The 14,964-nt window shown below is 36.5% G+C and overlaps 1 protein-coding gene across 2 annotated transcripts; it reads left to right on the forward strand.

The window, feature by feature from the left end:
- The first annotated feature begins 6,050 nt into the window (after positions 1-6,050).
- LOC104586120 (PTI1-like tyrosine-protein kinase At3g15890) lies at positions 6,051-14,744 on the forward strand. 2 transcript variants are annotated; one of them, XM_010243255.3, is made up of 4 exons: positions 6,051-6,364; positions 6,784-6,931; positions 13,253-13,512; positions 13,619-14,744. In XM_010243255.3, exons 1-4 carry the CDS (start codon positions 6,321-6,323, stop codon positions 14,274-14,276), a joined length of 1,110 nt encoding a protein of 369 aa, XP_010241557.1. In that variant the 5' UTR covers positions 6,051-6,320; the 3' UTR covers positions 14,277-14,744. The 2 variants fall into 2 exon arrangements, with proteins under 2 accessions (XP_010241557.1, XP_088753844.1); XM_088897718.1 differs by lacking the exon at positions 6,051-6,364 and having other exon boundaries at positions 6,789-6,931; positions 13,207-13,512.
- Positions 14,745-14,964: the final 220 nt, after the last annotated feature.

Consider the following 14,964-nt stretch of genomic DNA (forward strand, 5'->3'; position numbering starts at 1 on the left):
AAATAAATTCTGACAAGATTTTGTTATCTATTAATAGGCTGTAATAGATATGCATTTTTTGAAATATCATTTTGCTCTCATTTAATATGAGAAAAGTCCAAAAATCTCATGTCTAAGAAGAGTCCAAAAATCTTGTTAGAGCATTTGTAATTTTCGTAACAATATGGATATGGATAGCAGATATCATTGGTTGAATATAGTGGTATGTTCGGGAGGGGCAGGTCAGACATGGTTGTGCCAAATCCAATCTGTTCACACCCCTTCCAAGACTTGGCATTGAATTTTGGTCCCCACCACCCTATAATTCACCTTGACACCTAGGCAAAGAAATATACATGTATGTATATATTTAATGATTTTTTTCGGCTTCATGGGACTACGGGACAAGGGTAGGCCATCCCCAAACCCATTGCCCCCCCCAACCTTGGTGAAGTCGGGATTCAATCCCAAGTCTACACTACAATCAACTGGAGATCTTACCAACTAAGCCATTTGGCACCTTAATCATTTTTTGGGTAAAATATAAAAACCTCTCCTCAGGTTTCACTTTATAAAAAACTTCACTTGTAGTTTTGAAAAAAAAAAAAAAAATTCTATAGTTACCTCCCTTTCATCATTGTCCCAAATGGAAAACGTGTCAAAATACCCATTTTATACTTGTGTCTATCAATATAAATAGAGATTTACTAAAATACCCCTAAAAGAACTTTTAACGTAAATTAAATAAAATCCCTAAGTCATATTGAAAAGAGTAATATAATTTTACTTTGCAAGCTCATAACGATTGAAAGATGCCATAAGAAATAGTAAGGATGACTTTGTAAATTTCAAGTTTCTGTTAATGGGACAATGATAAAGGGAAGCAACTGCAGGTTTTTCAGAACTATATGAGATTTTTTTGTTAAAGTGAAACCTCAAAAGAGGTTTTTATACACAATGGGCGATATAACCCATCCACATCCCCAAACCTATACCCCCAACCCTAGTGCAGGCAGGATTTGTCTTCGCTTTGGAGACATTACCAAGCAACCAGTTGACACCTTGCACCTTAGAGGATGTTTGGAAGCGTGGCCGTTTTTCTGAAAAACGGTGCCACATCGGATCCATGTAGGCGATTCTACAAACAACCACCTACATGATTGTTTGGTTTAAGCGTTTTTTGAAAAATGAGTATGCATCGTAAATTACATCCCAAACGTCAAATTTGACGTTTCATGCATCGGTGAACCATTGCCCCCAATAGTTGAATGATGTGGCGCTTACATGTATCCTACTTGTCAAAGGAGTTATGTGCACATACATAAAAAGGGGTGATGAAAATCACCTTACCAAACAGCATTACTGTTACTTACTGCCTACATGGTATAAACAGTATCAAACATATGAATGTATTTTTTTTTGTAAAAAACGGGTTTAATAAGTGTGATTTTTTTTTAATCGGTCCCAGAAAATATCCACACTTCCAAACACCACCTTAATCATTTACATACTTAATGATTAAGGAATTGGCTTGGGCACATCCCCCACCATTTGGATAGGCTGGGCAAGACAGATGGTTCCCATTTGAAAAGGACAAAGAAACCATTATTTATAACCATAAAGTTCAGGACTTTGGAATGTGATACTTTGCTTTCTCATAATTCCTCTTTGCCAACCAAATCACTGTGATCAAACTTTTTCTATTTGGTAAGACAGACTCTCTATTTTGAAATTGCATTTTGTCACTAGTCTTCCAACATTGTTATTGTTTATTATCAGAGACCTGATACATACAGTACACAAGAATAAACAAATATTGATGCCTCAGTCTGAGGCAATAGAGGACCACTTCTTCCCAATTCCGTCCCCCATGGTTTCAAGCTTTCATCCACTCAAATGTAGAATACATGGAACAGTAAAGCTGCTCCTTTATTAACTATTGCTTGCAATTAAGAAATTCATTTCCACATGCGCCTTTCAACCCTAATAAGGAATTACAAATTAACAACTAACGATTGGTTTTTAGAATTTTATCAATTCTCCTTTGTCTTTTTACTCCCAGCCTCAATGATTGGTAGGCCTACTTAACTTGGAGAATGTATTAAAAGAAAAAGAAGACCCCATATCATCATCATCATCATCATCATCATTATTTAAATCTTATCCTCATTGTATAACATTGGTTATCCTGTTTCGCCATTCCATTCTATTTAACACTATATCCATTGTTAAACCATAAACGTTTACATTATTTCTTACTACACTCATATCCTTTGAAAAGGACAAGACTCAATATAACATCTTCAAAGTTGACAAAAGATTGATAAAGCCAACTAGCTTGAATTAGCTACAGTTTATGGCTGTGTTAGGAGCTGTATAACCACTAATAATGCCCTACATCGGCCATCCTCGCATAATGAGGGATAGACTATTGAGTAATTGACAACGGGGTTCTCTACAAGCAGAAATTCTGCATACACTGTGAAAGCATCGGAATCTTGTGGTATATTGGGAACATCTCCCATGAATTTAACAGATGTACAAGAGATATTTCCAATGTGTAGCTTGATGTTATGTGAATAGAATTTCTGCTTGTTAGAGATATGGGCTCGAATGATTGTGGGGCATATAGTCTTGGTGGCTGATATGGGACAATATTATTGGTTACACAACCATCAAGTGCAAGTAATCCGGACTTAAAGCCAAGGAGGACATAATTGTTATTTCAACACCCACTCAACCATACATTTTATCATTTTTAATCTTGATTGCATTTATCAAAAACTCTTAGGAATGGCAATGGGGCAGGGACGGGGCCCCACCTTGAACTCAAATACCCACCCTGTCCCCACCCCACACTCCAATGAGACTAAAATCCCAACCCATAGTTGTCCTCGTGGGAAACGGGATCCCTATATTTATCCTGCCTTTAGTCATGCAAATAGATCAGATCGGATTCAAATCAGGGTATACCCAAATCTGATTTGATATTGTTCATTGGCGAATCCAGATCTGATAGGTCTCGATCTGAATTCGAATCCTATCAGTAAGTCGGATCTTCAGATCTTATCTGATTCGACTTGTTTTCTTTAAAAATTAATAAATTATTAAAAAAAACTAAAATATATCAATTTAAATAAAGAAAAAACAAAAAAATATAAATATCTTTTTAATTATTTTCATCATATATTTTTTATAAAAAACTAAATAATGTAGCAAATTTATAAAAATACAATATAAATAAATAAATAACATATATATGTATTATATATTTATATAAATAAATATATAACATATATCAAATCAAATTTCTCGGATCCAATAAAGATGATCCAAATCCAATCCAATCCAAAAATCCAAACAGGAGTAATCCGAATTCGACGAAATAGGACCGAATCCAGGATCTTACACCCTTACATGGTGTACGAAAAATCAAAGTCTTTTAAATATATTAACCATTGGTATTTATCAAAATTCGTGGATTTTGATCGGCCAAAAGTCAAAACTCGCCCCGAATCCGACGGGTCAAATTGCCTCTACCTTGCATTTATCGAATTCTAAACCACAACGTTTAACACGCAATTAATGAAAATGACAATTACACCCCACCAAGACCCTCCGCAAAATCTTGTATTGCTTTTCAGCAGTTCAGATTTCAGCCAGACAGACGACGCAAGCAGGTAAAGGATTTTACTTTTCACCCACCTAAAACGACATTAATTTCTCTTACGTCCCTACAAATGTCCATATTGCTGACAAATAATATTAAATCATTATTATTTGGGTAGATTTCTTAAATTACTCTTATGGTTTAATTAATTAAATAAACTTATCCTTATGGTTTGAAAATTGACTAATGTTACTCCTACTGTCTCTAGCATAACATTCCGTCTAAACTGTGCACATGTGACATCACATGATGGTTATATTTTTAAAAATCCCTAATATACCCTTTTATGATCAAAAATCCCTAAACCCTTCGTAGTGGTTTCTCCAACCAAGCCCTGTCTCGAACCTCATCACCGATTGCTATGTTCAAATTGTAAGCACCTCATCACCGATTGAAACCGAGATGAGGTAGGCGAGGCGAGGTGGGGGAGGGAGGGTTTGGTGGCAGTGATTGATGTGTTGTAGTACCTCATCACCGACTAAACTAGAGATGCAGCGGTGAGGCAAGGTGGGGAGCTTGCAATCGAACAAACCGAACAAGGATTTCTCTCTTCTTCTCCTTTTCTGCAATAAAACAAATCGAAGAGGGATTTCTCTCTCTTCTTCGCCTTCTCTATAATTGAACAAAATCGAACCCCTGTCCCCTGTCCTAAAGTGATTACAAATTCCCTCTTCTTCGTCTTCTCTACAATCGAACAAACCGGACAAGGCTCTCTTTCCTGCTTCCTTCCCATTGTTGAAGACACTAGACGATTACAAGTTCTCTAGTCAGGGTCAGAGTGAGAGGGGTCGAGCAACTTCTAGGGGCAGTGCGGTTTTGTTGGTGGTTCTCCTTTCTTGGACACAAGTGACTAAGACTAACTCCGGAACCCTAGAAGAACGGAGGAGAAGCTTAGAAACCCTAGACTAAAACTGATCGAATCATGGTGAAGCTTCTTCACCTGTAACCATGATCATCTGATCTCATCTCAAATCAACGATACAAAGACTTGAATGGGCCTTCATAAAGAGTCATTCCATAAATCTCTTCAGACACATCAAAGACTACTAGCCAATATAATAACCTCTTCTCCTGTCATTAACGTGATTTCTTCCTCGATTGATCAACCTTCTTTTCTATCCAAGGTAGACTACTAAATCCCTGTCCTAAAGCAATTATAAGTTCCCTCTTCTTCATCTTCTATTCGTCTTCTCTACAATCAAACAAGGCTCTCTCTCCTGCTTCCTTTCCATTGTTGAAGACGCTAGACAATTACAAGTTCTCTGGTTAGGGTTGGAGTGAGAAGGGTCAGACAACTTCTAGGGGCGGTGCGATTTTGTTGGTGGTTCTCTTTTCTCAGACACAAGTGGCTAAGACTAACTCCAGTAAAGCTTAGGAAACCATAGAAGAAGAGTCAAGGAACTTCGAATTCCGGTAAAGTCGGAAACCCAAAAGAAGAATGGAGGAACTTTGAATTTGATTTAATGGAAAAATGGACATTTCAGCCCTTCCGTCAATATTTTAACGGTAATGGTAATTTTCAGAAACAATAAGGGTAGTCTTAGTCAAATTTCAACAGTAAGGGTACACTAAGTCAATTAGCTAAACCATAAGGGTAGTTTAAGAAATTTACCCTTATTATTTTCATAAAATTATTTTACTTTCACCCACCTAAAGCGATATAATTCCTCTTTAAGTCCCTACAAATGTCCATGTTGTAGATAAATAATATTAAATCATTATTATTTGGAAAATTGTCTAAAACTCATCATGAGTTTTCAACATTTCTCTTAAACTCACCAAACTTTTCAAAACGTCTAAAACTCACTATGTAAGTAAGTTTTTATTTTCCAAAACTCACATTCCGTTAGTGCACCGTTAATGTTTCTTAACAGAGGTGTCCACGTCAACCAAATCACCCTTGAATGACGAGTTAGAGGAAAAGGGTCTTTTTCATTTTTTACATTTTAGTGTTTTGTTATAATTTCTAATGTTTTTTATAATTTCTGTTATTTTACATTTTTCTATTTTCTACAATCTATAAAATTTTCTGTATTTTTTGTTATTTATTTGCAATTTCTGTATTTTTTTTTATAATTTTTTGTGTTTTTTCTACAATTTTATTTTTCAATTTCTATAGTTTTTATTATTTGGAAATAATTTTTTATTTTGTGTGAAATTTTTATATATGTATATATTTTATATTTTTCTATAAAGGTTAAAATGATAATATATTAAGGCCGTTAGTCTCTTTAATATGAAGTTCGTGAGATGGTGGGTTTTATAGATTTTGAAAAGTTGTGATGAATTTAAGAGAAATGATGATGAAAACTCGTAGAGAGTTTTTGACAATTTCCCTTTATTTTCATAAAATGGTCCCCACCTCCACCTCCCTATAACAAATCCTCCCCCTTTTGAAGACGACCAACCGCACTACACGGAAGAAAGTCTGTTACTTTGTTTGTTCCTCACGCTTCAATCCATTCGCTGAGTACCGAGCTGCCTCTGCAGCTGTTTTTCTCATCGATCTTCGAGCTCCGAAGCGCGAAATTCGTTAACGGAAATGTATGTCTGTGGGGGAAAGAGCGTTTCGATTTTTGTCTGAAACCTCTTCTACTTAGCTCCACGACTGACGAGGTGAAGCAGAAGTCAGCTTCAAGTCTTCAACTGGGTGTTTCGTTTTCGTAGGGACATGGCTTTGTGCGCCAGATTTTGTTGCGGAAAGACTTCGAATCGGTACCTTCATCAGAACTCAAAGCTTCTGCTCTCTCTCTCTCTTGATCTGTTTTTTGTTGTTCTCTTTTCGTGATTTTTGTTTGCTCGGCATGAATGATTGATTTCTTTGAGTTTGTTATTCTGTTACCCACTTACCCCCTCCCCCTCCACCATGTCTTATCCTTCTAAAGAACATAGATAAATTAACAAGTGAGGGACTTGTTCTTCGTGACTAATCGCGTCTGCTTCATTGAGTTAAGATCGTATGATGAAAAATGATTATACTTTTGAAACAGAAATGCTAATTTGGGTCATTTGCTTCTGTTTGGAGAGTAAGCGTCGTGCATGGATTAGAGATAATCGTCTAGACTTATAGTTTGTGTCTGTTTATTTTTGTGTATTTTATGGTTATCTGATGTAAGGTGGACATGATTATACAGGAAAGAGAAACCGAAGAAGCAGCAAACCTGGAGGGTTTTTTCCCTGAAGGAATTACACGCAGCTACAAACAATTTTAACTACGACAACAAGCTTGGAGAAGGGGGATTTGGTAGCGTTTATTGGGGACAGCTATGGGATGGTTCTCAAGTAAGTTTTCTTTTTTTTTTTTTTAATTTGTTAATGCTTTGGCTTTTGCTTTTTTTTTTTTTACTTTTTATTCAGCACTAATTTATTGGTCAAGCAAAATTAGCTGTTACATTGAAAGTCCGAGATTTTATTACTTCAGCACTCAACTTATGAACTAAAGTATATTGTTATGTGTTTCCATAAAAAAAAAGTGTATTGTTATGTGTCTAATATTATGCTTCTGATTTATAATAAATGATTAATATGTAGCTCCAACAATTTATAGGAAAGCTCCTTCTAAATTGGTTGAATAAGATATTAGCTAAAATTGACCTTCCCAATGGCTTTAAATTGTTCTGTTGATCCTGATCATCTTGTTTTTGGATCAGTTATTGATAAGGTTATAAGAGAACAGTCACATAAAAGTCATACTGGAAGAGAGGGTCCCAGGTTCAACTTTTTCCTCCTCATTCTGCCTCTAGCCAGTGTTTTGCTTTGATTTGAAGGTCCAAGTATGAAATGGACATAATAAGATTATAAATATCTGTTCAAGATAGATCATCAAAGAGCATAGCTGCAAGAAATGTATAGAAGTTATGGAGACTTAGCATGGATATTGTTGATGGGATAAAGCTTTAGATCAAAGATGATCAAGAGATGCCTTTATTGCTCTTTTATTTATAGGCTGTATTAGAGAGGGAAGACAATAATGTCCTGCAGGAAAGAAAAAGATAAAGATGGATATGGAACGAACTCATCATTCGGACAAAAGTTAAGAGGTTCTTTCCAAAAATTAAATGAATATGTAAATCAAGGTAAATAACAAATAAATAGAAGGTCAGGCTCAGATTGGACCAGATGATTGAACAAGTGGTCTGATGGGCTTTCCAGGTCCCAGTTATTTGGCAATTCTCATGGGCTGAATTATCTAACCTGCTGGTTAACTGGTAAAACCATGATTCAGTGTGCTTTCTGGTTTTTATGTCTGGTCCAAATCTGACAACATTGGAAAAATGAGAAGACTTAAGAGCAAGAAATAATAGAGCCTAGTGCCTGGGAAGATACAATAACTGCTGTTATCACAAGCTTTCCCCTTTACCTGGAGACAATGATATTGATAACATTACCCTTGGACTCCATTTCCATGCTTAGAGATATGGATTAATTAAAACCAGAGTCCCAGACATAGAAACAAATGTGTGAGTAACCCATGCATTAGGGATGAATAACAAAAAAGTAATGCTGGACTTCAGAATTCTTATATGATTTGGAAGACAGTGTGATCTATTAGATACCCAGCATGTTCCACAATGGATAAGATTCAAGATACACAAATGAAAATTTCCCGGTCCAAAGCAGAACTGGGAAAGAAGAATGATGTGACAAGTTTTGGTGCAAATAAAATATCACTCTTGGGCATAGATGCTTTTAGCTGAGCTAACTATTGCAGTAATGATGTTGATTATTGGGTTTCTCTCATTCTCTGGTCCATGGCTCACACTGAATTGTCACAATTCAGCTTCCTCACATAATCATTATCTTTGGCTTCATTTTGGGCCATATGCATATTACATATAAAGAAAAATAGCAAATGATTGCTGTATACCAACTTTGTGCACCACAGTTGTGCATGCATAGGAAAGAAAATCATGGTACAATTGGAATTCCATATGATCAAAAAATGGTTTGAGACAGAAATGATAAATTATGTATGTGGCATGTCAAGATGGAAGGAGAAGCTAAAGTATGAATATTTCTTTTTCCTAGGTGCTCCAATTCATTGAGCTTTCAGCTTAATGTTTGTAATCAACCATATGATTATTTAGCATTTTATGATATCAAGTCAAAAGTAACTAGAAAACTCTTAATTTATGTGACTCGAGACTTCGAATTCAAGGATTCATGTTCTAACTAGGATTGGGAGAAAAGTGAGGATCATAGAGGGTGTTTGCCAATATATATGGTTTTGTTTTTTAAAAACAAAAAATGGCTGCCACTTCAGAAAAAGTGTATTGTTTTTGCTGACATGGCAGTTGTTTTTATTTCAGAAAACAAAACCATTCACATTGATGAACACCTCCATAATGTCCCACAGCAAACATTCTGATTGAGGTCAGGAGAACTTATTTTGATATTGGATGTCATACTCTTAAATGATGACTAGCTTAATTAAGATCATTTCAATGTTCTGATAAAGTGATCATCCTGCCGAAAGCACCCTTGTCAGAGCATTAGTACTGACTAAACAGACTAGTCATTCTCAAGTGGTAGTATTTGTGGTCTATCGTAAGTGTCCTCACTTGCCATTACTTCTTCCACCTACTGCGTTAACAACTTCCATCAAGGCATTAGACGTCACCTCGAACTTTTGAGTGCACTCAGTTGTGGGTAGGGGTGTAAGCGAGCTGAGCCTACTCGCAAGCTACTCGGGATCAGCTCGCTGTATACTCGAACTTGGCTCGAAGCAATCGAGTTCGAGTCGAGCTCGACCCGAGTTGAGTAGATCGAGCAGAATTTGAGCTTCACAATTCTCGGATCAAGTGTCTCGCGAGCCTAATCAAGCTCATAATAAAATATTATTTTTAATATATTTGTATTTATAATATAAATAAACATTAATATTCTGAATTAACTTATTTCTAATATACATGAATAAATAAATTTATAATTGATTTCATAATATATTTTTATTTATAGTATTTATAATATTAATTTATCTATAATTTTTTAATATATTTTTATCTTTAATATGCTAATATTAGTTTATATATAATTTTTAATACTAATTTATTTATAATTGGCTCAAGTCTATCCAAGCTCAAGTAATGCGCAAGTCTCGACTCGAGTCGAGTTCGAGGCTTCGAGCCAGAAACTTGAAACTCGATCAAGCTCAAATCGAATTTCAAGCTCTATGTTTTTGAGTTAAGCTTGATTTCAAGCAGCCTAATACTCGGATTGAATCAACTCGATTACAGCCTAGTTGTGGGAGCAAGAGTGTGTTGCATAACCACCTCTCTCTAGGTTTTGCTCTCTAAAGCTGTTGAGACCATAATAGAAAGTTGAGTTGCAAAGCCAGGATTTCTCAAGTTATGATTTAATGGGAGACTAAATGTTTTATTAAGTGAAAAATGATTTACTGATGGGATCAAGTGGCTGACTGTAGAAAATGGAGTTGGAAGGTTCAAACCTGAGAAGGGGTAGCAGAAGAGGGAAGTGTTGACTTACAGAGTTGTTGCCACTTCTAAGGAGATTAAGCTTCCCTGGTTAGATATACTTGTGTAGATTTTAAACATCTTCAAATCAAACATTGTCCAGGGTGACAACCTTAGCCACATGGCCTATTGGGCTTCTTTATAGGGTGTGGCTGGACATCTTTCTCCATTAATGGCTATGTGATGGACCCTTACCTTCTAGTTTTCTCCTCAACTCAACTAAGCCTCGTCCCCAACTATATGGGGTCAGCTAAATGAATCTTGTTAGCCATTCTGCTCTATTCACTTCTATGTCCATATGAGCAGCCCTCAATCATTTCTCACTATTTCAACCCATATCCTTTTTGGTCTGCCACTATCTCTACAAGATCCTTCAACTTGCAACAGATCACTTTTTCTCACTGATAATGTGGATGGTTTTACTTTCCAGTGTCCTAAAATCCCAATTTTTTCTCTCCATGATTCCTGCTGAATTTCATCACTTTTTGCTGATGTGGCAGTGGTTTTTGTTTTGAAAAAATAAAATCATACATATTGGTGAACACCCCCTTCATCAGTGGGTTTTCAGTTTTACCTACAGATCATTGGAAAATATGTCATGGGAACCCCACTAGAAACAAGCTTGAGCCTCAGCCTTGGTTTAAGCTCTTAGGGCTGTAGGAGGATTAGATTGATGATAACCCCACTAGAACACGGTAGGAATGCACCTTAATCAGGTATTTAACTACAGAAATATGTCATGGAAACCCAATGGCAGGACTGTGGACATTTTAACTTGTTTATATTACCATACTATTGCTTCCACTGGTGCACATTTTAATTTGTCTACGTTTGTTGCATCACTACTTCCATCAACCTTCACACAAACTTTAATTTGTATAACTATAACCTGACATAGTCTGGGTTCGATTGATAAGAAATAAACTAGTCTGGGTTTGATGCAGTAGGGGGTCCTAGAATCACTCCATACAGCAAGAGAGCTCTAAAGAAATCTTCATTCATTCATTAGCTTCAAAAGGAGAGAATGCATCTATTTATAGAGTGACTTGTGTGACCCGGAATACTGTTCACTATAATTACAAAAATGCAACTCCTTGTCTTGTGCATCAAGAAACACTATAGCTTTTTTTCTACCAATGCAAATAAACTGAAAATTGAAAGACAACCCTACTAAACTAGAGGAACAAGATGTTATAGCCCAGACCCACACAGGACTAGTTAAAATGACGAAAGTACCCCTGATCAGCTCAGTCCAAGTTCCAAGAGTCTTCCCCATGCCAAATCAGAACCTGTTTGTTGGCCTTCTTCTTGCGATAATAAGTCTTATAATGCCTGGACCGATCCCCATCAGGGTTCTAGGGCAAAAACCCTAGATTATGTTTAAATTAATGGAGAGGGGGGAAACTGAATATTTGTGAAGAAAAACATGGTACATAACATGTAACTAAGATATCAGCCAACCCCACCCATAAAGGTGACCAAGGACTGGGCCCAGGCTGTGCTTAGCACCTATGACAAGGGCTATATCCTAGGTCCAGCCCAGGTTCCAGGCATATTACTTTTATTTATAAAATATGAAATATATATAATATTTTATATTATTTTTTGAGAAAGAGGTAAAGTATTGTATTTGCTATAGAAGATCAAAATTGCAAGTATAACTCATATATACCTCATGTACAGCCAGCAACCATACAGACAAGCCAAAAAAACTTGGCTCTCCAACTAAATACAGCAAAATTACCAAGGTGTGTAACTAATTGAAAAGGATACTATGATAAAAAAACTGGTGTAGGATGTTGTTAAACAGGTCCTTGATTGACAACCAAGAACAAAGAATTTTTTTTTGTAATAAATAAAAAAGAAAATTTATTGATAGAAAAGGAGAGTACATCTGATGGTGACGAGACTCAAAAGAGAAAGACAGAATACAAAATCTTTTAAGCCAGCTCGAGATTGTTCCAAAATCCAGCACCAAGATCTTCTTTTGTGGCCCTTTCAAACTCTGGGAAAATGAGAACCCAGTCCTTTATCCTTTTACCGCAGAGTAGAGTGATATGATCCCTTGATCGAGCCTTTGATTCTCTTATTTCTTTCTTTCCAAACTTCCACAGCCCAAAGCACCACATTATCTGCTGCACTGTATTTTCCTTCAAAGATCCTCCCATTCCACTCCTTCCACAGAATATAAAATATAGCATGTGTGTCTGTGCGCGCACGAATGCAGCAGACCAGGCATCGGCACATCGCCCAGAAATTTGTAGGTTTGGTTCTAGGCCGGGCTGAAAATGATCACCCCTACCTACCCAGAAAACTACCCTCTAAATAGGCAAACACATTCATGTTCTTGAAGCAGCAAATATCCTCTTTATTTTTTTAATTAATGTTGATACTAAATGTTTAAGAGGCTAAAGCTTATTATATGGCATTAAAGATAAAGTGATCAGATTTGCAGCCTTCATATATTGTAATATAGATGATTAAATATAAGAAAAGAAAAAAGATGGCTGGATAAGTAACATGTAACTTGTTTATTAGAATATAAAGCCCCAAATAACCCTATCTAGAAATCCCAGCTAAAGAACAAAAGATGTTAAAATGAAGTGAGAGGACCACCTAAGGTTGATTCCCATGTTTTTCTCTTGGGTTGCTTCTTCCAGTTCTGCTCTTCCATGAAATCTCTTGCTACTCATACCAAACATTATATAGAATTTCAAATTACTCAGATTGTTTGAAAAATTAAGGGATTGTTTCTCACTGTGGCTCTGGTATTTTTGGATCTTCAGAAAGCTCTTCCAATGGTTGAATTAGAAAAAAGAAAAAAAAAGTAGTTTTCATGGATTTTTAGGATAAATTTGAATTCCACCATGAGCTGAATGGTAAATTTATCTGTTGATGGAACCATTTAAAATTTTAGTTACTTAAAAATTGGGGTTGGAAAATGTCCCACCTAGCCCAAAACATAACCTCCAAAAAGGAGGCATGACTTTTTTGTTGTGATACCCAGATGTATAGATTAAGAAATTAATTTAATAGATTTAGCTTAACAATTATTGTATTTTCTCAAATATGGCCCTTTGCTAGGTGGTTGGAATCCAATTACTATTTGCTAAAGGAGAATTTGTTGCAGATTGCTGTTAAAAGGCTGAAGGTATGGAGCGACAAAGCTGATATGGAATTTGCTGTTGAGGTGGAGATTCTGGGTAGAGTCAGGCACAAAAATTTATTGAGCTTGCGTGGCTATTGTGCTGAAGGGCAAGAGCGTCTAATAGTATATGATTACATGCCTAACTTGAGCTTACTTTCTCACCTTCATGGGCATCACTCAGCAGAACTTCTTGGTTGGGACCGGCGGATGAAAATCGCAATAGGATCTGCAGAGGGAATTACGTAAGTCCTGAAAACCCCCCTACAAATTTTCCTTATTTTTTAGCATTTCTTCCTTCCCTTTAAACAGTTTTTGGATTTATTTAACCTTCATTTTTACTGGATCTAGCTATCTTCACCACCATGCCACACCACATATAATCCACAGAGACATCAAAGCTAGCAATGTGTTGCTAGATTCAGATTTCGAGGCCCAAGTTTCTGATTTTGGATTTGCAAAGCTTATACCAGATGGGGCGACTCATGTTACCACAAGGGTAAAGGGCACCCTTGGCTATCTTGCCCCCGAATATGCCATGCTTGGAAAAGCATCAGAGAGCTGTGATGTCTATAGTTTTGGTATACTTCTACTAGAGCTTGCTAGTGGAAAGAAACCCATAGAGAAACTCAGTCCAACAATGAAGCGCACCCTCACCGGTTGGGCCCTGCCATTGGTATGCCAGAATAAGTTTAGTGAAGTGGCAGACCCAAAGCTAAATGGGAAATACGTGGAAGAAGAGCTAAAAAGGGTGCTTCTTGTTGCACTCATATGTGCTCAAAATCAACCTGAGAAAAGACCCACCATGCTTGAGGTAGTGGAACTGCTGAAGGGAGACTCGAAAGAAAAGCTAGCCAATTTAGAGAACAATGAGTTGTTTAATCCAACAAAATCTGGGAGCCATCAGGAGGGGTCATCAAGTGCAGAGGATAGCACAGATTTTATCTCAGAGGAGAAAGATGAAGAGGAACTGAAAGAAGAGAAGGCTGACCATGCGCATAGCAGCTGAAGGTCTTATACTCGGACTTCCAGTAATATAGATAATCAGAAGAAAAAGAAAAAGAGATTGATGAAGTTATAATATGACATCATATATATTGACATCTGTTTACTAGGGAATGATGGCATTGGCAGCATTTTGGAAGCACAGCGAGGATTAGAGTGCTGCTTAACCATTTGAAACTTGGAAGCATGGTGTGGGGATTAATTTGAAAGTGTGCCGGTTTGTGTTGTAATTCTTTTCATTTTTTTACCTTGTTTTCGCTAATATGTTAAGATAGTAAACTGTTATATTCGTTTTGTTAGGTGGTTTTGATATTTTCTTGAGCAGTGAAGGTTGCTCAGGCCACCAATTATCTGAGGTGGTCATACCGTCAGTGTCTATATTTGTAATCATTTTTTAAGCTTCGTTAACTGGAAACAGGATTAAAATTGGTATTTTTCTGAATTTTAGTAAGACTAAACAGATCATTGACTGTAAGCGTTGATGTTAATATACATATTCTGTATTTGATCAACGCATCATTTATTAAGTTTTGATATCCATGCAGCGGCATACTAAACGATAACAGCATCGTAATGTGATACCAACCAACTTTCCATGATGTCGACGAGATTCCATTGTGTAGATTGCATGCCCATTTTCTGGATATGTGGTCATATAATATCAAGTTATCAACTAAGCAAATTATGCTGAC

This window comes from Nelumbo nucifera, chromosome 2 (genome assembly GCF_055504915.1).
Source record: "Nelumbo nucifera cultivar China Antique chromosome 2, China Antique-T2T, whole genome shotgun sequence".
Taxonomy (NCBI): domain Eukaryota; kingdom Viridiplantae; phylum Streptophyta; class Magnoliopsida; order Proteales; family Nelumbonaceae; genus Nelumbo; species Nelumbo nucifera.